This window comes from Siniperca chuatsi, linkage group LG4 (genome assembly GCF_020085105.1).
Source record: "Siniperca chuatsi isolate FFG_IHB_CAS linkage group LG4, ASM2008510v1, whole genome shotgun sequence".
NCBI lineage: Eukaryota > Metazoa > Chordata > Actinopteri > Centrarchiformes > Sinipercidae > Siniperca > Siniperca chuatsi.
The window spans coordinates 25,767,356-25,794,022 of NC_058045.1; the positions used below are offsets into that span (position 1 = coordinate 25,767,356).

General features: G+C 39.5%; 1 protein-coding gene and 1 pseudogene across 1 annotated transcript; one reads left to right on the top strand and one right to left on the bottom strand.

The window, feature by feature from the left end:
* Positions 1-1,904: 1,904 nt before the first annotated feature.
* LOC122875340 (olfactomedin-4-like) lies at positions 1,905-8,534 on the bottom strand. Its single transcript, XM_044194329.1, has 7 exons — positions 8,374-8,534; positions 8,077-8,199; positions 7,633-7,851; positions 5,101-5,254; positions 4,418-4,645; positions 3,152-3,320; positions 1,905-2,832 (listed from the first exon to the last, which is right to left on the bottom strand). Exons 1-7 carry the CDS (start codon positions 8,425-8,427, stop codon positions 2,397-2,399), a joined length of 1,383 nt encoding a protein of 460 aa, XP_044050264.1. The 5' UTR covers positions 8,428-8,534; the 3' UTR covers positions 1,905-2,396.
* A 3,714-nt stretch (positions 8,535-12,248) lies between these two features.
* On the top strand, positions 12,249-25,104 carry LOC122874994 (annotated as a pseudogene).
* The last annotated feature ends 1,563 nt before the right edge of the window (positions 25,105-26,667 follow it).

Below are 26,667 nucleotides of genomic sequence, written 5' to 3' on the forward strand. Positions count from 1 at the left end.
AAAATAACCATTTGATCATCCTTAAGCTTCTCATCTATAGTGTCCACTACAGTGGACTGTGTTGGCATGTCAAAACCACAACTGGATGAACTCAGCAGAGGCTTGCCTACATTTACATACATACTGAAAAGTCTGAAGTAAAATTATTAACCTTGCTGATTTCCTTTTTCTGTGTCTTAAAATGAATCTGTCCACGTTAGTGATAGCATTCAGAGGTATAGTTTGCCTATAGGTCTTTTATATACATTCAGCCATGTTATCCATTATTTACGTAATCCATGTGGTTTATAAAAAATTCAGTTTGATGTTAGTCATTTCCAACACTGCAACAGATCCTTTGTTTAGGTATAACTTAACTTTACCATGGCCTTTACCATAGCCAGTATCCTATAAACTGTGTCCCCAGAGTATTAAGAAGTTTATTATAAGTATACAAGATCATTTTCCATAATTAAGTAGACCTTAGTATGAAAAATGAAACCCCTAAAGCTAACTAAGTGTTATATATTTTTTTACACAATAACATAGCCAACTTGTCCTAGTCCTAGTTAAGCTAATGTGAATGAAACTCTACACTGCAGACACAAATGTTTAATCAATATTATTTCCAACAGCTCAGAGGAAATAATCTGCCCCTTTCCTGGTAGGCTATTAAAGTAAAACACCACCAGGAAGTGTTGAGTTTCATTGTGTCAGGGAGCCTACACAAACACCACGTCTCCGCCCACCATTAGATACCAATCACCAGACTACTGATTACACTCACCTGTCAGCAATCACTCACCTGCGCTATAAAGCAGCACTCCTCCCGTTCACTCATTGTCTGGTCTCAACCCTACCAAGTTGGTATACCTGACTCACTTACCTGCTGATGATCTACCTGTCCTCTGGATTCCCCTCAGCCTGTGTTCGCACTCGTCTCCTGGCTCTACAGCTCCACGCCATACTCGGGAAAAGAAAAGGACTTTCTTATTCAGATAAGACTTTAACAAAGACATTCCATTATCCCGTTCCCTTACCTGCATTCTACTTCATCTGTGTTGATCGCCTGCTGTAAATAAACCTACCATCGTATCTGAATTTACCTGTGTCCTGTGTTTACCTGCTGATGCATTGATTGTAGTGTAGCCCGCTCACTTAGCGCATACACACACACACACACAGCTGGCCCTAAACTTCTGTTGCAGGCCTGATGTGACGCTTGGGAACAGAAATACCCAAAACTGTTGGTCTGCTTCAAAAGAGCAATAAAATAAAAGTATTACCTTAGGTAAGAGTCCAATCTTATACTGTCTCTCAATACCAATACCTGTTTCTCGGTCTCCGGTGAAGAACAGGATGGCAAGCAGGTGTTCAGAGATGACGCTGTCTGTCCTGTGTAGTCCAAGGTACTCTGAGTGTTGACTTGGTAGCTAGCACTCTCTCATAAATCTTCAGGGTTTCCATGTCGAAAACGATGAACTAAGCCAGCAGCTTAAGTTGGGTTAGCTATACAGTGGCTAGGAGTCCATTCATTTTGCAAATGAATGCTTAAAAAATACACTCAGTTGACTAAGAAGCTGACATACACAGGTGAACAACTGTACGACATACTTGGAGTAAAAATATATCCAGCTGCTCACACAAAATATGTAGGATCGGTATCTGGAGGAAGACTGTCGAATAGATAATCTAAGACACCAACTACATACTTGTTAACACACTATGGCATCAGTCAAGCGACCCAAGTTAACTCATGCTCGTCCTCCCTCCACCTGCACATCCCCGTGATCCAACCCACCTCAACCAATAAATGACCAGTATTACGTTTGTTATCAAATACCACTTCCTCTCACTACCATGAACTCTTCAAAATAAAACAGAATATTTATAACTATACATCTGTATCTGTATCTTGTTTATTGCACTGTACCCTTTTAATATTTTATGAAATAGCTTTTTTAAACACATTTATGGTGTATCTTTTAACATTATTTATAACAATACCTCGTGTTTGTTTTTAACAGTCACATACTGTATATACCTTTATCTTAACATCATTTTTATTACTGTATGGTATTATTTTTAAACCTGGTTACAGTAGCTTAACACAGATTGAAAGAACAGCAAAGTAGAAGCGATTGAATTTAGTGAATGAAAACAGTAAAAGAGAAAGAAGAGAAACTGAGAGCAGCAGAGTACTGAGTATGACATGACTTGTACTTATGGAATTAGTAGAATGCAAATGTACTTTATGCTGAAATTACCATGTAGATTAACCATGTATGGTACAGGTATTTTCACACCCCCTCACTGCTTTTGACCAGACTGACCTTTATTTGCTCGTGCTGGTCACTATTGCTAGAGCCCTGATTTAAACACAGGTTTTTATGGAAAATGTTGTCAGCATTATCCAATTACGAAAACAAAACCTTATAGGAGACCATGTAGGAATCACAGTAGGCATGCAGCATCTGGTCCACAGGGCTGTAGTTCAGGGCATAAATGTTGGGCGACATCTTGTTAATCAAAATGCCAATGTTGAACCTTTCTACCCCAGTCGTGGTGTCAAACGAATAGAAGATCTCCTCCACATCTTTGTTGATGTACCGTGTTGCGTAAAGCACACCGCAGGCCATGAAGGTGTTGGTCACCCCCTGCTTGTAGACCGAGGTGTGCCAGGTTTGGCTGAGTGTCAGCGGTTCACCCTCCTCCACCTTGGACAGCACCAGGTTGCCAAAGTCCTGGGTGGTGGTATAGATCACCCAGACGCCTGACTCATCTGTTGCCAGGTCGAGATCGGTGAACGGGTAGCATTCATCAAGGTGGCAGAAATTACCTTTTGAGTTAAACCTGAAAGAAACAGGACAGAAGTGATGTTTCCTTTTTTAGAAATGAAAATGTCAAAAACAATGTATTAGTATCTTAGTTTTCTTGGACTCATTATGCTATGCTGTGATGTGTCATAATCTTTTACACATGTTGATTCATACATTCCATTTTCTATATTTTGTTTTTTGGTTGTTCTTACAAAACTACAGAATTCAACATTTATATACAAATGTGAAAGATTTCATGACTTTTGTTATTTTTTGTAGAAACAAGGCATTCATTCTGGCATCGGCAACACCCATTCAAATAATGAGCTTAAAGACTAATTTGAGGAGCGAACCTGGTGCCTTTGGGTAGTTGTAAGGTGTTAACAGTTTTGCTGGTGAGGTTGAATCGACAAACAGCATCTTGGTTGTAACAGTTGTAGTACAAGGCCTCTCCATACAGCACAACATTTGGACCCTGGATAGTGTTGGTGGTTGGGTTAGAGGAGTCGATCTGGACATTACCTGGAAGAAGAAGAAGAAGAAGCAGAAAGAGGGTGTAGGAGCCATTTATATATACTGTCTGATTTGACCACTAGGGGAAGTATTGTTTTTCTTTGTGTGTAATGATTATAGCTGACCACCAGGTGTATTAATTAGAGCAGACAAGATCAGTTCGAGTTGGCAGGTGGTGGTGGGGAGCACACGGTTCTTACCGTTAAGCCGTAAACCATAAACAACAAGACAAGTCAAGACAAGTGAAATGTACGTCTACCTTGTTTCATCTATGCAATAAACAGGAACATCACCCATAAGGAAATAAGTTTTGGATATCATTTCATTGCTAAATTGGCTGAGTAAGGTTTGGATAGTCACTTCAGAGTCCAATATTTTTCCCTATTGTCAGCAAATCCCATGTAAAAACCCAAACCAACAATTAATTGATTCTACTAAGTGTTGAGCTCCATTCTTGTCCAAAAGAAACATTGAAAACACCACCCTATTGCATTGGGTGACATGTCATTCTTCGTCACCAAGAACATACACTAGCTGTTGCTGAATAATTCTCCTAATGTTGTTAATTATTGTTATTATTGGTAAGCATCCTACTAGCTGATGTGTGTTTTGTGTTTTGTCTAGTTTGTTCTGTAAAATACTTTACATATATATTTCTGGGTTAAAGACCATTTAATGTCCAGGTTCACCGTATTTACTAAAATTTAGAGCAGCCAACAGTTAACATCCTTTCCCTTGTCAAAAATCAGTAACACAAGTCACATTGCAGTTGTGATTTCTGTAATTGTAGGAAACGTCCTGGGCCAATTAGCTGAATTTATAAAAACGTCTACTCCCCCAAGATTTGTCCACATTTGATCAAAAGCATATAAAATCTGCCCCCCACCAACCCTTTCATTTCAACATGAACACGGTAATTACCAGTAAGGCTTCAATTCTTGTTAATTAGAAGTATGTATTGCATGTGTGTGCTTACTGAACTGATAGGTAGTACCTTTTTTAAAGGCAGAATAAGTAAGATATTCCTTAAAAAAATCAACGACAAATCCTACTTATTCTGCCTTTAACATTAACAGGTAAAAAAACTAGAAAACAAGAGTTCTTACCTGGGATGCTCACCCCAACAATGAGAGCACTCAGGCTGGAGTAGAGACGGACGTAGTTGGAGTATTTGTTGCCAGAGGTCATCATTACGAGCCAATACCAGTTCTCCTTCCCCGCCTCTGGTTTGGGATCCCGACCCCAGGCTCCATACTTGTAGGAGCCAGGGTACTCTCCTGCTGTGTACACCCTCGGCCCAGTAATGTTCTGAAGTTGACCGTGGGGACAGTTACCTTGGGAGAAAATATCAACAGAAGCAGAGAGAAAGAAATCGTAAAATGTAGGGAAACTACATAAGTACATCTGGTTGATAATTACTTCCTAATTGTGGTGATTGGTGCTGAGAGCTTCCCACAGTTCACTATCTGTATACCCCATTAGCTCTTAGTGAGGAAGGCCCTTCATAGCTGTGAGTGACCACATTTGAAGTGCCACTTTCTGGTGCAGAACCAGAATGGCCTCTGATGTTGGGTGTAATTTTGCTGGAGGTTGAGGTCTGGTCACATCTGGAAGCCCAATCAGTTTCTGTTGGTTGATGATGCAAAATTTATAAAAAAATTTAAGTGAACTATACTGAAAAAAAAGCAAATGCTATATAACCAGAATCATTTTTTATCTATATGGTGGTTTTCGGTGGAAGTGAAAGAGAAGTAAAACATAAAAAATCTGGTGTGGTTTTGGGACATACCCTGTGGAGGTTGAGTGGATTGGATGGTGGGGTGAAGTTTCTTCCTGCACTGGTCTAGGTCACTCTGCAGACGGTGGTTGTCTTGTTGTCCCTTCACCACCTTCATGGTGTCATACGTCTCCAGCTCCTGCATCTCTGCACTAAGGTCCTCCAGCTGAGAGACAGCAGCAGGAACAGACGGCTCAGTATTTAGTCAAAACATACTGTATGTGAACTAAAGCTGACGTTTTAGTTTGGGGATATATATATATATATATATATATATATATACAGTGGTGTGAAAAAGTGTTTGCCCCATTCCTGATTTCTTATTTTTTTGCATGTTTGTCACACTTAAATGTTTCAGATCATCAAACAAATTTAAATATTAGTCAAAGATAAGACAAGTAAACAGAAAATGCAGTTTTTAAATGAAGGTTGTTATTATTAAGGGAAAACAAAATCCAAACCTGCATGGCCCTGTGTGAAATAGTGATTGCCCCCTAAACCTAATAACTGGTTGGGCCACCCTTAGCAGCAACAACTGCAATCAACCGTTTGTGATAACTTTCAATGAGTCTTTTACAGCGCTGTGGAGGAATTTTGGCCCACTCATCTTTGCAGAATTGTTGTAATTCAGTCATATTGGAGGGTTTTCGAGCATGAACTGCCTTTTTAAGGTCATGCCACAGCATCTAAATAGGATTCAGGTCAGGACTTTGACTAGGCCACTCCAAAGTCTTCATTTTGTTCTTCTTCAGCCATTCAGAGGTGGACTTGCTGGTGTGTTTTGGATCATTGTCCTGCTGCAGAACCCAAGTTTGCTTCAGCTTGAGGTCACGAACAGATGACCAGATATTCTCCTTCAGGAGTTTTTGGTAGACAGCAGAATTCATGGTTCCATTTATCACAGCAAGTCTTCCAGGTCCTGAAGCAGCAAAACAGCCCCATCACACCACCACCACCATATTTTACTGTTGGTATGATGTTCTTTTTCTGAAATGCGGTGTTACTTTTACGCCAGATGTAATGGGACACACACCTTCCAAAAAATTCAACTTTTGTCTCATCAGTCCACAGAGTATTTTCCCAAAAGTCTTGGGGATCATCAAGACTTTTGGGAAAATACTCTGTGGACAAAAATGTAACTTTTCGGAATCAATTTTAAAACCTCACCACCAATATCAAAACACTCAATACACTGCATCTTGATAATACAGCTCCCATTGGAAAGCTGCAAACAGTATTGACATATTATCACCTTATCAAGTTGATACGGCGATATGTCCTTGATATGTTAGCAAACAGTTGCCTATTTATACATCCAGCAGACATGGAACATCATTATCATTTATTTGGGGTTGTGTATCTGGCCACCTGATGACTGTAAGTCCAGTATTGAATCTCCTTTTAGATTGGTTTTCAACATGGGAAAAAGCTAGATGCAAATTTTTTCTGTCTGTCATTTGGCACTATAGGTAAGTCATGTTGATTTCATCAGAGCTGTTTTGCCAAAAACAGCTGCCTGAAGCTACTGAAAACAGTGTTGATTAGAGTGGTGAGAGTGAACCAAAACATTAAAGTTGAGGGCTGTAAAACCAAAACAATGAGCTGAAAGATGCTAAAAATCTCCATAGAGCTGAGGGGAACTACAGAGTCGGGTGATAATTCTTTCTTACTACAAGCGTCACCGTTTCACATTACTTAGTCATTAAATCCACTGTCAATATAAAAATATCGATAATGCCTCAAGTGATGTCACTTAAGTCAGGGTCAGTTGGGCCTTAAGACTACAAGTTTGAAAATTAAAAAATCTGGGGGTGTCTGACGAGTGATCTTGCCAGTCCTCTGTAGACCTCTTATTTTATTTGTGAAGGACTGTGTGACGTCTCTGCTTTTGAAAGGTGCTATAAATAAAGTTAGTTACTATGGTGCTCCTCATCTCTGCTTGAGGCGAGCGGCTCGAAGCTTCACTAGCCACTACTAGCACAACACACCTTCATTTTCCGACTGAAATTTTGGCAGTTAGAGATTAATTGTGGGTAATGTAGGCACCAGGTTTTGACAGGGAAGAAGAATCATTGGAATAAAAAAGACTGTCTGGTTCTGCTGCACTGATTTCATGCAACTTTCCATCATGAGTCGGACAATGTTATAATGGTGCAATGCTAAATCAGTGGAGTACTCTTTTAAAGGAACAAGAGCATTGCATCACTATCAACAGAAAGCTTCTTTCATTAGTTTCTGACTATGAAAATGTAACAGGGGATAAGTTCCAATAATAGTGTACAGGACGTAAATTACTTTGAAAGCCAGAAATCTCAGTAGATTGCATGGTCACTGACTTCTGCAGATTTGCACATCATGGTCATTCTATGGGACAGTGCAGTAAAAGTCTTAGTGCTCCTTTAAATATTATACTAGATATTTTCATGTATCATTTTTTCTGAACAAACATCAATCTATATTTTGAGTAGACTTGCACACAGATGCTGCTTTCTTGAATTATGTCAGTGTTGAACAGCTGATGGTTGTCACACTGTATGAATCTACCTGTTTAGTGGCTTCAGAAGTTAGACGCTGGTGTCCCAGGGTGCTGCTGTTGAGCCTGTCGATGAGCTGCTTGATCTCCAGCAGTTCATTCTCTATCACATACAGGCTGAGAACTGCATAGAGCTCTCCGTCATCCTCCCTCTCCAGCATCGACACATCTTCCTGCAGCTGGGGCAGACGTCGCTCCAAACCCAGCAGCAGACTCTCCAGCTCCAGAGTCTGCCGAGAGAGCAGGTAGACACCGTGTTCACACATCACTCAGGACTCCTTCAGCATGAATGCATACATACAGCAGTCTGATTTTTTTGTATTTAAATATTATTATTATTATTATTATTATTATTATTATTATTATTATTATTATTATTGTTATTATTATTTTACAGCTGCTGGGGGAGGTTGTGTTCTTTACAGTCTGGTTTACAAAATAACACGAGTAGTTACCTTCTGTGGGGTGATGTTGCTGTTGCATTTTGATGCATTGTCCTCCACTGTGCTGAGTTTGTCATGAGGGAATGCCTTCGCTGAATTAGTCAACTCACACGTACACTTATCACTTGAAGGTGCCTAAAATCAAGAATATCAAAAATGGCATGTAAAAAATAAATACTAAATACTATAAGTAAAGTAGTATGTCTACATTTGAAATGGGCAGTGTATGATCATTTGTAATACAATTTAAGGAGATGAAAGTAATTTAAAAAATGAACAATAATCATTGTTTTGTCAATGTTTCCTTACCTGTTGGGTGAGGGTGAACAGAGCACACAGCGGAACAATCACATACAGCTTCATGGTGGAGAGCAGAGCTAAATGAAACAGTCCCTGAACCCAGTTTGAATATGAAAGTGTGTCTGAGTGTAGCAGCAGCTTCTAACGTTTGAAGACTCCCACTAACCCACCATGTGAGTAAGTGAATGTGCGAGTGTTTGCAGTATGTGTGCACGTGATGTGTCATGTTTTCACCAGAATACCATTACTTCCTACTTGGAGGGAGGGAACTGTTACATGGAATTTTTTCACATGAAGGGAAACACTCCATAAATACTGACAGATGTTACTTAAGTAAAGTTTAAATATATTTTGAACTAAAACTTTCACTTTTGGAAATAACGTGTTATGCCCCATCTAGGGGTGGGTTAGGTTTAGAGAGGTCCCATCTTCCCCAAATCCCAAGCAGTCACAGAGACAGATTACTGAATATGGTTACGGTGGAATTTATTTACAATTTGAGATGAAAAATACATGGAGCTTGATTTAACTGGAATAACTGAATCTGAATTTGAAGATGTGTATTGGATTAGAATCGCATACCCCACCTTTTGTCAAATTCAGTAAATATCTCCTCACAGTCCGCTAGCTGTCCATTTAGTGTGTGTGCTGGAAAAAAAATCTGGTGTTTGTACACTGCCCTGGCTCTGTAAATGGGAAACAAACAAAGTGGCTCAGACCGAGCCACACAACACTATTCCAGCCATGATTTGTGTGTCAGGTAACGTTAAATGACTTGTCCACGGACATTCATCTTACTTTCTAGTTTGCCAAGATATGCTGTTGTTGTGATGTTAGCTATAGCAGCAGGAGAGTTGTGAGCATCGCTGTCTGGAGCTGGTGTGCTGGCTCTGGGAATCGGTCTCGTCCTCTCTGGCTGTTAGCTTCCCAGCAGCAACTGTAGCGACAGTTTGCTAATCCCCAACCTAGCTAAGCTAACCCACAACCTATATTACTGTTTATTGTAAATGCAAATAGATTTTTGTTTGTGCTGGTGACAAGTTATAAGTTTATATCTCCCTATTTAGCAGTGCGTCATCAAAAACAAATGTTGCCCTCAGACACCAGTTCATATCTCGACCTGAGATAAATACATGTTTTTTCCACTGCTCTTTCAGATACAGTAGACAGTCTATGGAGGCTGGAGGTTGTTGGTCCTTTAGGCCACAGTGATGCGAGTTGATGATGGGAAGGAAATCCAAATGTGAAAAAGAAGCAGTGACTAATACCTGCCTTTGGTATGTGGGTTTGCAGAAATGCACATACAGTATCTGTGCTGAAGATGTGGTTACAGGATTTAGGAACAGAAAGTGATCACTCTGCAATGAGCACCCAAAATATCCACTGGGTCATTCCAGACCCAAACAGACTGCAGGATTTAAATTGAATGTTTAATTTTGTGGTTTGTGTTATACATGCAATGTGTTATTTGATAACTACAGCATTTATTGTGCATACCAAGCTCTTTTAATGGTACCACAAGTATACACTTAAATCTTTAAGTGATTAGCCCCTTGCAGACTGTATTATCATAATCCACTGTACCAGACAGAGGGTTCAGTAATATTTGTAGGTTAACAAAATCCTTTCAAAAGACAGATGAATGAACACAACTAGCTAACACCTGTTTTAGAATATTTAATACTGCTATGTAGATTGAACCTTGGTACCTAAGCTTATTTTAGCTTAGCTTGCTGATGAATTAAGCAGCATTCTCTCTCTTCTGGTTTCCTGTTATCTCTATTCTGCCTGCTATAATAAGGGCATATAATGACCAAAAAAATATTAAAAAGAAAAGACAGTTATTTGTACATGCATAAGAAAGAGAAGGGGGCCCATGGAGACTGCATATGCAGATTATATATTATATATATATCATATTAACACTGAGCGTTACACACTATAGTCACTTTAAGAAGGTAAGTTTGACAAGGACAAAACTGATAACACAGGACAATTTTAACAATTATCGTTATGTGCACAATACTTCAGTTGAGTGGTGCAACAAAGCACAGCACAGGGGACATTACCTATTTTAACTTCCATGTAGAAATCGCATTTTAATAGCACACACAAGACAAAAGGGTCGAGACTGTACTCATAAAACAGAGGTTATGTATCTAAATCTCCCAGCAGTCACATCTGGTGTCAACGTGGAAGAATTAGCATTGTGAAAATTAGAGATTCCTGACAAGGTAGTTGTGTCATGATATCAAATTTCCAATACACGATTATCGTGGCCAAAAGAATTCACGATAACAATATTATCGTGATATCTATAGAAAATTTGAACAAAAATAAAATAATAATGCAATCAGTCAAATTCATCTTCGTTTTTTCTTTCTTTACCGCCACCTACTATGACAACGCGAGAACAGAAAGAAAAGGAAATGATTTAAGAAGTGCTGGATTATTTATACGATATTATCATATGTGTATTATTAACATGATATCAATATTTCGTTTTCAAGGTTATCGTCAATACCGGTATATCGTGACACCCCTAACCCACAGTAAACAGGGATGAGCTCCAGTTTTATCCAGTCACTGAGGCTTTTCACCAAAGTTTCTGGCATGCCAGTTGCTAGCATTTGCTCTGGTATCCAGCAGTCCTCCTGTCCAGCCTCCACTGAAGACACCTGCTTGACACATCTGCCCATCTGCCCTGCCTTCTGGTCATTGTTCACCTCAGAGTTTAGGCCTATATCTCTACACCCTGGCAACTTGCCCAAGCAGCCACTTCTTGCTCTCAAGTCCTGTGGCTGACCTCTCCTACCCTAGCCCCCCATCTGAGGACTCCTGCTTCTCCTGCTCCACCACTGTCCAGTCCCCAGGCCTTCCTGAAAACATGTCTCTGACTCCCAGACCATTATCACCGGTTCCCCGCTATCATTCACTCCGCTGAGAAGGTCCCTCCCACCCTGGACACAAACTGTTTCAGACACTCCCCCCCGCAGCTGGCCTGGGACCCCCACTGACACTGACTTTCATACCCCCCTAACCCCCCACCCCTTATAGTACAGTATACTCATACTGTAAACTTTTGCACATTCCCATTTAAATATTTTGCACACTGCACAAAATGTCATTTAAATAACAGTCATATTATACATATTCTTTATTATTTTCTTATAATATTATTAAATATTCTTTAATATCTTATTTTCAATTTTATATTTATGATTCTTGACCTGCAGTACTTGCTTTATCTTTCTTTATATTTGTACTATGTTTATTGTTTGCACCAAAATACCAAAGCAAATTTCTTTCTTGTGTAACCCACTTGGCAATAAAGCTGATTCTGATTCTGATTCTTTGGTCTGAGGTATCCTGCTCCTCTGTCTAGACCCCAGGCCACCTGCCTGAGCTTTCCTGCCCTGCTGATCTCCATTATCCAGGCCACTAATGTCTTTAGTTCCCACTGTTTCCCCTGATAACAGCTAATACAAAAACAAATAAGCAAATCAACAGTTCTTTCCCACCCACTAATTATATGTACTAATATTAAGTTAAAAAAGACAAACAAATGAAATAATCCACCAGTAAGTGAGATTCTGTGAAGGATTTTAACTAAATATTTTATGAATATTTTTAACACATACTTACAAACATCAGGTCTTGCAAAGCATTTTTTAAAACCGGAGACAACACTGCAGAGAATATTACAAAGGGAAATAATAACCATTGCATGAAAGAAGGGGGAATATGGGACCATAACTGCTATGAAATGCCATGTTCACATTTTCACATCCACATTTGTATTTTTAAGGCTGTGTAGTGACTCACCAATGACAAGAAGCAAGTCAGCAAAATGTGTATTTGTTATGAGTGAGTTTATTATAGAAAAGAGAAGAGGTGGGGTGGTGATTTCAGTACTAACAGCTTCTGTCTTTGTCAGTCCACTCATTCCAGTCCATTCATTTCTCCAGCTCTAAACATGCTGCTGCTGCTGCTCCTACTATTGCTGCTGTTATCAGTGAGTTTACACTTGATATCCTACTCTTAGAAACTAAAGACAAAAGTGGAAGATATAACACTTGATGACATTTAAGTGAGGTTTTTTTTCTTCCTTTTCTCTTTTTGTTAATGCAGTCTCTTTTCTATCCATGTAAATCTCTTATTTACGACATCTGTGTTTTTTGTATATGTGTGACTACAGGGTGATGGCCAGACTCAGCGGGTGTCTGGCCAGAAGAAGAACGGCTTGTGTGTGTGTGCGGTGGACTCCAACCTGTGGTCATTCCCTGTTGTGAAGTACGAGGCCGTGCTGCAGCAGGTTCTGTCCTGTGAAGGATCTTTGAACAACCTGCAGGAACAGGTGAGAACTAAGGTCAACCAGCATCACTTTACAGTGGTGAGTGTGGTACTTAATTCAGACTGGGTCCAGTCCAATTCCACCTTATTATATGGATACAGTGGTCCTGAGTCATACAATGCAGGTTAGAAGTGTTTATTCTAATGTGACATTTTGATTGGATTCAACAATTGTGATTATTACAATTACTATCTGTATTTTAGACTCTTCAGTTCACCTGACTTGCATGTCTTGTGACTGTGTGAAGGTACAGTACCCAATTAAAATGAGGAAAATGGGAAGATTTCAGAATATATGAACTTGGAATCCTGAAAACACATTCCCTTATCAAGAAACAGCACGGGATTTTCTGTCTGTGTTTCCTTGCAGCTGAAGTTGTCCAGCCAGCGTCTCCCTCAGATCCAGGCTCTGGTTAAGAACGTGACGGCCCGGCTGGAGCCTCACCAGTACCTGCACGACCAGGGCCTGTACACGGCCTTGTCTCTGCGCCTGCTGGGCCAGGAGCTCAGCCAGCTGGAGACAAACGTTGGTGCCATTCAAAGCCAGCTAAACAACACCCAAACACAAAAACTCTCCAAAGAGGTACAGTAAAATATGCAGTGAAGACACCAGTGGTAAAATGTAAAAGTACATTTACCCAAGTGCTGTACTTAAGTACAAATTTGAGGTACTTGTACTTTATTTGAGTATTTTTGTTTCATGGCACTTTATACTTCTACGTCACTACATTTCAGAGGGAAATGTACTTTTTACTCCACTATAATTATTTGACAGCTTTAGTTGCTAGTTACTTTAAAATTAAGAGTTTTGCACATAGAATGTATGAAATGTACAAGTACAGCTGAAACAATCAGCCAATTAATTGATTGACAGAAGATTAACTGCCAAATATTTTGATGATTGTTTAAGTAATTTTTCATGCAAAAATATTGCATGGTTCCAGTTTAACAAAAGTGAGGATTTGCTGATTTTCCTTTTAATTATTTTAATAAATTTAATTCACTTTTTAATAATTTTGTGGTTTGTACTATTGGTTGGACAAAACAAGCATTGTGAAGGTGTCACTTAGGGCTCTGGGTAATTGTGACGGCATTTCTCACTATTTTCAGATGTTTTACAAACCAAACAATCAATCGATAATCCTTATAATCATTAGTTGCAGTCCTATACAAAACAGCTAAAAATTAGATCCACCTCAACCAACTACAATAGTAAGATGCTGCTTTTATATTAATACACAAGTAATAATAATCTAATGATATAATATATAATAGTTTAACAGTCACAGGGGACATCTTTCTGCATTGAGTACTTTTACTTTGAGTACATTTTCCTGATTGTACTTACATACTTTTATTTAAAGGCAGAATAAGTAGGAGTTTCCTAAAAAACAATACATAGACTCAAAATACAAAAATAATCCCTCTCAATCATCATTTATGACCCACTTGAAGTAGGTGGTCGTGTCTGTATCTGCAGAGAGCCTGTCCTCTACCTGTATTTTCTTAGTATCTTATTAGTTTGCTGTGTTCAGGAAGTTTCTGGGCATCAACCTTTGGGCAGTGGTATGCAGCTTCTTCTTCCTCCACTGGAAGACACTAAAATGATTCCTAAAGTAGTAGAGCAATAGCCTACAGGAGTAACATGAAGTCAAACTTTACTAAACTATATGGGGAAACTGGGTTGTTGCATCAGCGAATAGTAATATAATACAACAAAGAAAAATAAAGTAAAAATAAGAATGCTACATTATCTTAGCTCATAGTGTCATGTCATGGGAAAAGAAAAGAGGTCCTAACTTTTTGTGATAAATCAAGAGAATAAATATAACATGAAGAAACAACTGAGATATTTGAAAATGTTTAAAGTTAAATTTAATGGGTTACCATTTATATATGTTAACTACACAATGTTGTAAATGTGTGTGTGTGTCAGGTGGGTAAACTGCGTAAATATGTGGACAGGATGCAAATGTCAGACACAATTAACATGAAGACAGTCAAAGAGAAACTGCGCTACCTGAAGAACACTGCTGAGTCCTGCAAATCAATCCCCAAAGACTTCAGAGGTAATTATCACCGGTTCCCCGCTATCATTCACTCCGCTGAGAAGGTCCCTCCCACCCTGGACACAAACTGTTTCAGACACTCCCCCACCGCAGCTGGCCTGGGACCCCACTGACACTGACTTTCATACCCCCTAACCCCCACCCCTTATAGTACAGTATACTCATACTGTAAACTTTTGCACATTCCCATTTAAATATTTTGCACACTGCACAAAATGTCATTTAAATAACAGTCATATTATACATATTCTTTATTATTTTCTTATAATATTATTAAATATTCTTTAATATCTTATTTTCAATTTTATATTTATGATTCTTGACCTGCAGTACTTGCTTTATCTTTCTTTATATTTGTACTATGTTTATTGTTTGCACCAAAATACCAAAGCAAATTTCTTTCTTGTGTAACCCACTTGGCAATAAAGCTGATTCTGATTCTGAATCTTTGGTCTGAGGTATCCTGCTCCTCTGTCTAGACCCCAGTCCACCTGCCTGAGCTTTCCTGCCCTGCTGATCTCCATTATCCAGGCCACTAATGTCTTTAGTTCCCACTGTTTCCCCTGATAACAGCTAATACAAAAACAAATAAGCAAATCAACAGTTCTTTCCCACCCACTAATTATATGTACTAATATTAAGTTAAAAAAGACAAACAAATGAAATAATCCACCAGTAAGTGAGATTCTGTGAAGGATTTTAACTAAATATTTTATGAATATTTTTAACACATACTTACAAACATCAGGTCTTGCAAAGCATTTTTTAAAACCGGAGACAACACTGCAGAGAATATTACAAAGGGGAAATAATAACCATTGCATGAAAGAAGGGGGAAATATGGGACCATAACTGCTATGAAATGCCATGTTCACATTTTTCACATCCACATTTGTATTTTTAAGGCTGTGTAGTGACTCACCAATGACAAGAAGCAAGTCAGCAAAATGTGTATTTGTTATGAGTGAGTTTATTATAGAAAAGAGAAGAGGTGGGGTGGTGATTTCAGTACTAACAGCTTCTGTCTTTGTCAGTCCACTCATTCCAGTCCATTCATTTCTCCAGCTCTAAACATGCTGCTGCTGCTGCTCCTACTATTGCTGCTGTTATCAGTGAGTTTACACTTGATATCCTACTCTTAGAAACTTAAGACAAAAGTGGAAGATATAACACTTGATGACATTTAAGTGAGGTTTTTTTTCTTCCTTTTCTCTTTTTGTTAATGCAGTCTCTTTTCTATCCATGTAAATCTCTTATTTACGACATCTGTGTTTTTGTATATGTGTGACTACAGGGTGATGGCCAGACTCAGCGGGTGTCTGGCCAGAAGAAGAACAGCTTGTGTGTGTGTGCGGTGGACTCCAACCTGTGGTCATTCCTGTTGTGAAGTACGAGGCCGTGCTGCAGCAGGTTCTGTCCTGTGAAGGATCTTTGAACAACCTGCAGGAACAGGTGAGAACTAAGGTCAACCAGCATCACTTTACAGTGGTGAGTGTGGTACTTAATTCAGACTGGGTCCAGTCCAATTCCACCTTATTATATGGATACAGTGGTCCTGAGTCATACAATGCAGGTTAGAAGTGTTTATTCTAATGTGACATTTTGATTGGATTCAACAATTGTGATTATTACAATTACTATCTGTATTTTAGACTCTTCAGTTCACCTGACTTGCATGTCTTGTGACTGTGTGAAGGTACAGTACCCAATTAAAATGAGGAAAATGGGAAGATTTCAGAATATATGAACTTGGAATCCTGAAAACACATTCCCTTATCAAGAAACAGCACGGGATTTTCTGTCTGTGTTTCCTTGCAGCTGAAGTTGTCCAGCCAGCGTCTCCCTCAGATCCAGGCTCTGGTTAAGAACGTGACGGCCCGGCTGGAGCCTCACCAGTACCTGCACGACCAGGGCCTGTACACGGCCTTGTCTCTGCGCCTGCTGGGCCAGGAGCTCAGCCAGCTGGAGACAAACGTTGGTGCCATTCAAAGCCAGCTAAACAACACCCAAACACAAAAACTCTCCAAAGAGGTACAGTAAAATATGCAGTGAAGACACCAGTGGTAAAATGTAAAAGTACATTTACCCAAGTGCTGTACTTAAGTACAAATTTGAGGTACTTGTACTTTATTTGAGTATTTTTGTTTCATGGCACTTTATACTTCTACGTCACTACATTTCAGAGGGAAATGTACTTTTTACTCCACTATAATTATTTGACAGCTTTAGTTGCTAGTTACTTTAAAATTAAGAGTTTTGCACATAGAATGTATGAAATGTACAAGTACAGCTGAAACAATCAGCCAATTAATTGATTGACAGAAGATTAACTGCCAAATATTTTGATGATTGTTTAAGTAATTTTTCATGCAAAAATATTGCATGGTTCCAGTTTAACAAAAGTGAGGATTTGCTGATTTTCCTTTTAATTATTTTAATAAATTTAATTCACTTTTTAATAATTTTGTGGTTTGTACTATTGGTTGGACAAAACAAGCATTGTGAAGGTGTCACTTAGGGCTCTGGGTAATTGTGACGGCATTTCTCACTATTTTCAGATGTTTTACAAACCAAACAATCAATCGATAATCCTTATAATCATTAGTTGCAGTCCTATACAAAACAGCTAAAAATTAGATCCACCTCAACCAACTACAATAGTAAGATGCTGCTTTTATATTAATACACAAGTAATAATAATCTAATGATATAATATATAATAGTTTAACAGTCACAGGGGACATCTTTCTGCATTGAGTACTTTTACTTTGAGTACATTTTCCTGATTGTACTTACATACTTTTATTTAAAGGCAGAATAAGTAGGAGTTTCCTAAAAAACAATACATAGACTCAAAATACAAAAATAATCCCTCTCAATCATCATTTATGACCCACTTGAAGTAGGTGGTCGTGTCTGTATCTGCAGAGAGCCTGTCCTCTACCTGTATTTTCTTAGTATCTTATTAGTTTGCTGTGTTCAGGAAGTTTCTGGGCATCAACCTTTGGGCAGTGGTATGCAGCTTCTTCTTCCTCCACTGGAAGACACTAAAATGATTCCTAAAGTAGTAGAGCAATAGCCTACAGGAGTAACATGAAGTCAAACTTTACTAAACTATATGGGGAAACTGGGTTGTTGCATCAGCGAATAGTAATATAATACAACAAAGAAAAATAAAGTAAAAATAAGAATGCTACATTATCTTAGCTCATAGTGTCATGTCATGGGAAAAGAAAAGAGGTCCTAACTTTTTGTGATAAATCAAGAGAATAAATATAACATGAAGAAACAACTGAGATATTTGAAAATGTTTAAAGTTAAATTTAATGGGTTACCATTTATATATGTTAACTACACAATGTTGTAAATGTGTGTGTGTGTCAGGTGGGTAAACTGCGTAAATATGTGGACAGGATGCAAATGTCAGACACAATTAACATGAAGACAGTCAAAGAGAAACTGCGCTACCTGAAGAACACTGCTGAGTCCTGCAAATCAATCCCCAAAGACTTCAGAGGTAAGTAGGGGAAAGTGGGGTGAGTTGTGCCAGTTTTTACTCAAAGTGACTTTAAAGTGAGGCCATGACAGTAATGCCTTCAACTTAAGAATGTACATATATTTCAGGATGTGGTGCATCCCTGAGAACAATAACTTTGGATCTGAAATAAATAGTTTCAGAAATATAGCTTTGGGGAAAAAGTGGTCTTGTGGCACAACTTGCCCCTGGTGCGGGGTAAGTTGTGCCTTTGGGGAGAATATGTTGGGGTAAATTATGCCAGTGATTTCTGAAGTAAAACAGAACATTTTAATGTTATGAACTGTAATGCTATATGAAAGCAAGACAAATTCAATACAAAATTACTTATTTAAGGTTTATTTAGATATTGTCACCATATTAAACTGTTGGAATAAGTCATATTTTGTAGTTTTGGTGAAAACACAAAAAACTTAAATACATAATATGATATTTGTGAATCATTTCAGGCAAAAAGGCTTTGGTAATAGATGCCTGTTGACATACATAGAACGCTATCTGTCAATTATGTAACATATAAGAATAAAGTGACTAGGCTAATTTCTAAACATCCTATTGTGCCACTTAAAAACTGAACAAAACTTCTCTAATAACATAACTGAAATCAGTGTTAGCTAAATTAAACAAATGGCAGGTAAGTCAAACAGTGATGAGGCATGCCCATCTCCTCACTTCTCCAGACTATCCCCTGTGGGTATGTAGGTCAAGGTGGTCTGGATCTGGCCTACTACTTAACATCCCACTTGTCAATGCTGCAGGGGAATATAAACTTCTGCTCTCTTCTGGCTGTACCACCAAGTTTTTGGGGTGTGGGTAGTTTCTTGAGCACATCACCTCTAGGGATGACTCCTTCATCATTTTCTTTAAATGTAAAGATGGGCTTTCCATCCCCAGACTTCTTATAACTTTGCCTTAGAAACTTTGCACTGATGTCTGCACCCTCAACCTTCTGCACCAATCCAACGTAGTTATACGATTTGGTTTTACCAGCAAAGCTCACAATGACAAAGTCACCAGCAGACAGATCCTTGTCACCATCATCATCATCATTCTGGACATCTGAACTCTCATAATCAGTGGTGTCGTTAAGTGGAATGGAGATGTCACTCTCTTCTGAGCTACTGTAGACAGTCACTTTCTTTTTGGGTTTGGTTGGTTTGGACACTTTCAGAGCCCCTCTCTTCTTATTTTCATTCATTTTCTGTTTTTCAGCCCTTTTATTTTCTCTGTTGTGTGTGTTCTCCAGGTCATCTTCTGCTTCATCATCAGTGGTGTCATCAAGTGGAAGGCCCATGGTGCTTTCTTCTGAGCTACTGTGCACAACCTTTTCTTTATGATTTTGTTTTGATTTGAGCCTTTCAGAGCCCATTTTTCTTCTGCCTTTCATTCTTTTTCTTTTCCTTTTTAGCCTTTTTATCTTGTTTTTCTTTGTGTGCTTCCTCCAGCTCCATCTTCTCAGGTGTGTCGGTCAAGATTTTTGTTTTTACTTTTTCCTCATCATTCTGGGCCTTCTTGCTGTGGCTTTTGGCAAGGGAAGTATGACTTTTGGGGACACATAATTCCCATGGGCACCAGAACCAGTTTCATCACTTGATGAGTGCTCAGGATTTGGTTCTGGAAGAGTGGCAGGTGGCACCCTGGGTCTGGACCTGTTTCAAGACCTTTGGCATGGGTTGGCTCCTCATGTGATGGTCCAGGCGGGTCAGCAGCAGCAGCAGCCCTGGTGGAGGGCTCTTCTGGGTTTGGCCTGTCTGTTACCATTGATGGGGCATAATCTTCATCTGGGAAGATATCCCTGTTATATGGGTATATGCCCGTAGCTCTGAAACCTGATGTGATGTTTGTGGGGGTCATTGCAGACATAAATGCTTGCTTCACAAGTTCTGCGACCTGCGTAAATCGATCACAGTTCGACCAGGATGTGTGCGCATCCAACCGTCCGTTGCTCTGAAGAAGTAGGTTTTCAGTGGTCCATAGACTGTTTTGTCCAATGGTTGCAATCGGTGTGAGGTGTGAGGTGGCAGGGTGAGCATAACGACACCATTTTCTTTAGCAGTTGTCACTGCCTTCAGTGAGATGTGAGATTTATGGTTGTCCAGAATGAGCAGGACTGGATGATCGATGGAGCAGTTTGTGTGTCGGATGAAGTGCTCCAGGAAGGTGGTGAAGACTTCTTCATTCATCCATCCAGACTTTGTAGCAAGACCTATAGACCCTGCAGGTGATCCATTCATGAAGGATTCTTTGAAACGAACACGAGGGAAAATAAACATGGGTGGGATTGCATTTCCTGTGGCATTTACTGCACAGGCCACAGTGACGAGCTCTCCTCTTTCAGCTGATGTAACTGAACCCACTTGTTTCTTCCCTTTCTCTGTGACAATCTGCTTGGGTGTCTGCACTGTAGTCACACCAGTTTCGTCCATGTTGTACATCATGTGTGGAGGGAAGTTATACCTGAAATGAGATTATGAAGGTGGTTATGTGTGTAAATGTCAATTCTGCTACTCAGGGCAGAAGACCCAATAGAGATGTGCACTTTTTCCTTTCCTGGCTGCCTCGTGTGTATGTGTGAGTGAGTGAGTGAGTGAGAGAGAGAGATATGTGATCCTATGATTGATGATTGATGATTACCTGTCCATCACTTTAGAGAGGTTATCAAAGAACTCCCCCACGTTGTGCCTATTAAAGGCAGTAGCTCTTCCAAGAGAGGTTGCTTCAGGAGTGCGGCATGACAAGTGGTGGCGTGCTTTAAAAGCTGTGAACCAATCAGGACCTAGAAAAGGTTAATAGTTTATTAGCATAAAGGGTATCTTCTCTGTAGGATGTGTATGGTGATAACTGACAATGAGCATGTCCTGGGAAAATAATTAGCAATGTTCCCTATAACTTTTCCTTAATAAATGCACACTTAACCTAACCTGCTTTTTCTCTCTGATCCAGCTGGCAGGGATGTCAATGCCATTTCTTTGTGCATACTCAAAAGCCAGCTCACAGCATTTCATAGCACTTATGCCATGAAACATTGCTGCTAGAGCCTTTATATGGTCTGCCAGCTCTGTTTCCATGTTTTCTTTGAAGACTTGGTTGGCAAGTCCTGTTCTCTTATACCCTGTCTTTGTTACTTCTCCTATCTTTTTCTTCTCCATGAATCTTTTCAAGGTCATCCTGCAGATCTTCATCTCCCTTGCCACCTGACGTATGGTCTTTCCCTGTTGCACCTCTTTCACTGCTCTGTCCAACTCCACAAGAGGAGTTGAAGCCCTGTCTGTCTTCCTTTTATAACTGCGTGGCATGATGGGTTTTGTTCTAAAATTAAGAATGTCACATAGTTTAAGTGCTAAAATGTAAGAAATTACAAATTAATAATATGTTGAAAATAATCATAAGTGGGGGTGAGTTGTGCCACTGGCACAACTTAACCCAACCGTTTGGCACAAATCACCCCAGACCCACAAGTTTGAAAAACTAGCATGATTCAGCAGTTAAGAGCTAACATCATGCTAATTTTCAGATGTTTTATAAACCAAACAATCAATCGATAATCCTGTTAGTTGCAGTCCTACAAAACAGCTAAAAATTAGATCCACCTCAACTAAATAGTAAGATGCTGCTTTTATATTAATACACAAGTAATAATAATCTAATGATATAATATATAATAGTTTAACAGTCACAGGGGACATCTTTCTGCATTGAGTACTTTTACTTTGAGTACATTTTCCTGATTGTACTTACATACTTTTATTTAAAGGCAGAATAAGTAGGAGTTTCCTAAAAAAAAAATACATAGACTCAAAATACAAAAATAATCCCTCTCAATCAGTTTGCTGTGTTCAGGAAGTTTCTGGGCATCAACCTTTGGGCAGTGGTATGCAGCTTCTTCTTCCTCCACTGGAAGACACTAAAATGATTCCTAAAGTAGTAGAGCAATAGCCTACAGGAGTAACATGAAGTCAAACTTTACTAAACTATATGGGGAAACTGGGTTGTTGCATCAGCGAATAGTAATATAATACAACAAAGAAAAATAAAGTAAAAATAAGAATGCTACATTATCTTAGCTCATAGTGTCATGTCATGGGAAAAGAAAAGAGGTCCTAACTTTTTGTGATAAATCAAGAGAATAAATATAACATGAAGAAACAACTGAGATATTTGAAAATGTTTAAAGTTAAATTTAATGGGTTACCATTTATATATCTTAACTACACAATGTTGTAAATGTGTGTGTGTGTCAGGTGGGTAAACTGCGTGTGGTGGACATGATGCAAATGTCAGACACAATTAACATGAAGACAGTCAAGAGAAACTGGGTGAAAACACTTCCTGAGTCCTGGCACAACTCACAAAGACTCTCCCTATGTAAGTGTGTGTGTGTGTGTGTGTGTGTGTGTGTGTGTGTGAAAGTGTGTGGGAGATTGCACTCACTCATTCATTGCAATAAGTATGAAGAACCAAGAGAACTCTGAGGAAAAATGTGCGTTACCTCCAGTAAAATAAAATATGTTGCCCAGTGGTGGACTCAAGCTGTGTTCACACCAAACGCGAAGCGAATATTCGCCTTGAGTTACTCGCGTTAAATACAACCCGCGAATATTCACCCTTTCTGGCTTACTGGAGCGGTATGAAACCAAAATAAACTGATTTTGCTGTGATTTAATTGCAATAAACTGATCAAAAGGATGCCAAAAGAACTACATCATGATGCCGATTTGTAAAAAGTCTGAAATCATGCTTTGTCAGGTCTGTCCGCAAGACAACAAGCAAGCAATTTTTTTTTCATCTTAAAGTACCACCGATAGCTGGAATCAAGTAACAGACACACATTTTCAAAATTTACCAGGTGGTCCTCTCTTACTTTTCTCCAAGCAATCTCCCGTTTTGTCTGGTCTCTGTATAAATATGAAATAGTAGCTATCATGGAGCTCTGGGTGCCTACAGTAACAACAGTGGAGGTCGGCACCTCCGCAGTCCGCTCCCTGCTGTAGAGAGGTTGAAAAGCGAGGTTGACAAGAAATCCACTTTTTAATCCCAAAAGTAAAAAACAAACAAACTCTGAGCTCTCCTCCAGCCAGTAATATAAAAGATCCAGCTCTGCCCCCCTGGCTCTAGAGCTCCCCGGGGCTCAGCAGCTGTCTGTGGTCAAGCAGCGACGCTGTCCCGTCACTCCGCCCGGTCCTCCCCACACAACAAGCCCCCCGACACTCGACATATGCGAGAATTCGCGTCTATTCACGTCTTTGCATTAACTTTGTGTGAACATGCCTTCAGGCTGTTTGAGGGCCAGGGGCGAAATAAAAAGGGGGCTCGGGGGACGTGCCCCCCTCAGTTTTTAAAGTTCTATTTTTGTCCCCCTCACTTTTATACTTTCAGGGTGATTTTGGGTCACACTTTTTTTTTTAAAACTAGTAGGGTTAGTGTATTAACAATATAAAGGTTTACGTAAAATTTCAAATGTTTTAATACTATTATTATTATGGAAATGGAATATTACTGTGGAATATATATATTGGAAGGCAATGTCACCCTAATTTATTATTTTATCACATAAATGATTTCTTAAAACTTTTTTGTGTCCCCACCACTTCTGAAACCAAACCTAGGTCAGAAATACAAAGACGGTGATACTCTATCCTGTACTGTATATCACCTGATCTTCAGACCCTTCTCATCTCTCTCTGTTTCCAGGCCGGGACAGGTACTGCCTCAAGGGCCTGATCACCAACATTAGTGATCCTGTCATGACTAAGGTCAGTCCCCACGGTAAGAGCTACATCTCTGGTTCATGGGGCAAACAGGCCCAGATGGACAGTGAGGGGCAGAAGAACAGCTACTGGGTTCAGCCTCTGCTCGACAGCCACATCTGGGGCAACTCCCTGCGCGTATACCAAACCTACGAAGACTTCATGGCCTCTGCCAACCACAGGGACTTTACATTTGCTCCATCCAACAGTCACGCCAACAGCATTGAGGGTCCCAGTGCTGTTCTATATGGTGAAGCGCTGTACTATCACTGCTACCGCTCTGCAGACGTCTGTCGCTACGACCTGAACAGCAACACCGTCAAACGGGTGACACTCCCAGGCACCGGCGTGGGTTTCAACAACAAGTTCCCGTATTGTTACTATGACTGTCGTGCCAATAGTGATGTGGGCGTGGAGGCAGGCAGACGAGACGGGACTATGGGCCCTCTATGCCACTGTCGGTAACCACGGTAATCTAGTGGTGAGCCAGCTAGTTTGGGACAGCGAGGCTGAGACACTCAATGTCTCACAGACGTGGGAGACGAGGCTGTTCAAGAAGGCGGTGAGCAATGCTTTCATGGTGTGCGGTGTGCTATATGCCACTCGTTATGTGGACGAATACCACGAGGAGGTGTTCTATGCCTTCGACACAGCAACAGGCAAAGAAGACAACTCACTAGCGCTGCCAATGGAGAAGGTAGCTAAAGGAGTGGCCAGTCTGAGCTATAACCCCACCAACAGGCAGATCTACATGTACAACGATGGATATCTACTGGCCTACGAGGCCAACTTCTGATCTGAAGCTATGTATTGTAATTTCCATGTTAGCCATGTTAGCACTAAATAACAAGAAATAAAACTTAGCCAGAGAAGGTCCAGCTCAGACTATATCAAAGTACATATCATATCATAATGATCCATGAAGTTAGGATATGTAGAGCATATCAAACTGTATGTTTTAACAAATGTTTGTAATGTAGTAACAGACTGGAATAAAGCTGAAAATCAATAAAAACAAATCACATAATAAACTGTATCTAACTTTAATTGCATTTTCTTCCAATAGAAAATATAATCATTGTGTTAGCTGTAATTGCAGACTGGAGTGTCAGTCACGCTTGCAGCTCTGTACAGCTCGCTGTGCTAAGGCAGTGGGGCTTTGAGCTAACTTCTAATGTCAGGATGCTAACATGCTCACAATGCCAATGTTAACATGCTGATGTTTAGAAAGAAACGTTTACCATGTTCACTCTCTTAGTTTAGTGTGTTACTTTAGCTAATTTATTTCAGTTTGGCCCAAACTGGTGAGTCTATTGACATTGTTCATCCCTAGAGCCCAGTTTAACCGGCAGATTAAGTCAGCATTTGTCACTCCTACTCCAGTCAGCTCACCCCAACATACCACCAATGCGGTGAGTTTCCACATCAGTCCCCTGTCGTGTTAGCCTTGGTCATTCCCTTCCGCTGCTACATGGTATTCCTGCTTACCGTGTGATTGAGACCGACGTCCCCGTGTTTGGGTTTTTGCCTGATTTTACATTTCATTGTATTTTACTTGTTAGTAGTTTTAATTTTAATTTGGTTTTACTTTGGGAGGACTATTAATTTAGAAATACTTGTTTAAATGGTCAAGAAGTATTCTTCATAGAGGTGGTAGCAGCTATTTTAATAGGGTTGTGCATTGAACAAGTGGCTCTTTCTCGGTTTTGCACGCCTTCACCCTAAGTGTGCTTTTGCTTATTTATTTCGTTGTTTTATTACTGCAGTGTTAGTTTCTGTGTAAACATTATGCCACTTTAACCTAACACCTCCCTGTTTCTTTGTAACTCCTTCTCAGGTCAATTAATAGTTCCTCCTTCTTAAAGACTGTGAACATTCTGTTTTAGTTATTTATGGTCGTTTTATATTATTGGCATTTGTATTTTTAAAACATTTTTTTTACAGTATTTAAGGATAAGTGTTTTTATATTGACCTTTTACTGATTAAAAATAAATCATGTTTTACTTTGTTAAAAATCCACGTCTGTGATTTTACTTGTGGACTTCCCTGAGTTGGTGGGAAACCCCTTGGTCTTGGGAAAGCTGAAACTGAGCAATTGAGTTTGAGATAAAACGGTTGAGAGTATTCTTTGGGTGAAAGTCCCAAGGTGGGCATTGTCGATATTTATTGGTAATAAAATTGTTACAAAAGTATTTGTGTCAGGTTAACCTCTATTTTAGGTATCCACAGTGTATTATCAGAGGATCATAATGTAAAACCTGCCAGTGAACGCATTACAGCCTGCAGGTCAGCTCATTGGGTGGCTGATCCAGTCTGAGTGAGCAGGGACTGGCACAAGGACTGAGTAGCACTCTCACAGTCTAGTTTGGCGTTTGAGTGTAACAATAACATTTATTGTACATGAACAAATTACCATCATTGTGTTTTTAAATATCCTAAGACTTCAGATGACTATGACATCTGACTAAAACATCTTGAGACATCCAGGATTGCTGGATATTATGAGACATGCTGTCATTCTCTGTATTGTACTTCTACTGCTACATTATATTTCACAATACTAAATGAAATTCCAAATACTGGTACTGGCATAAGTAG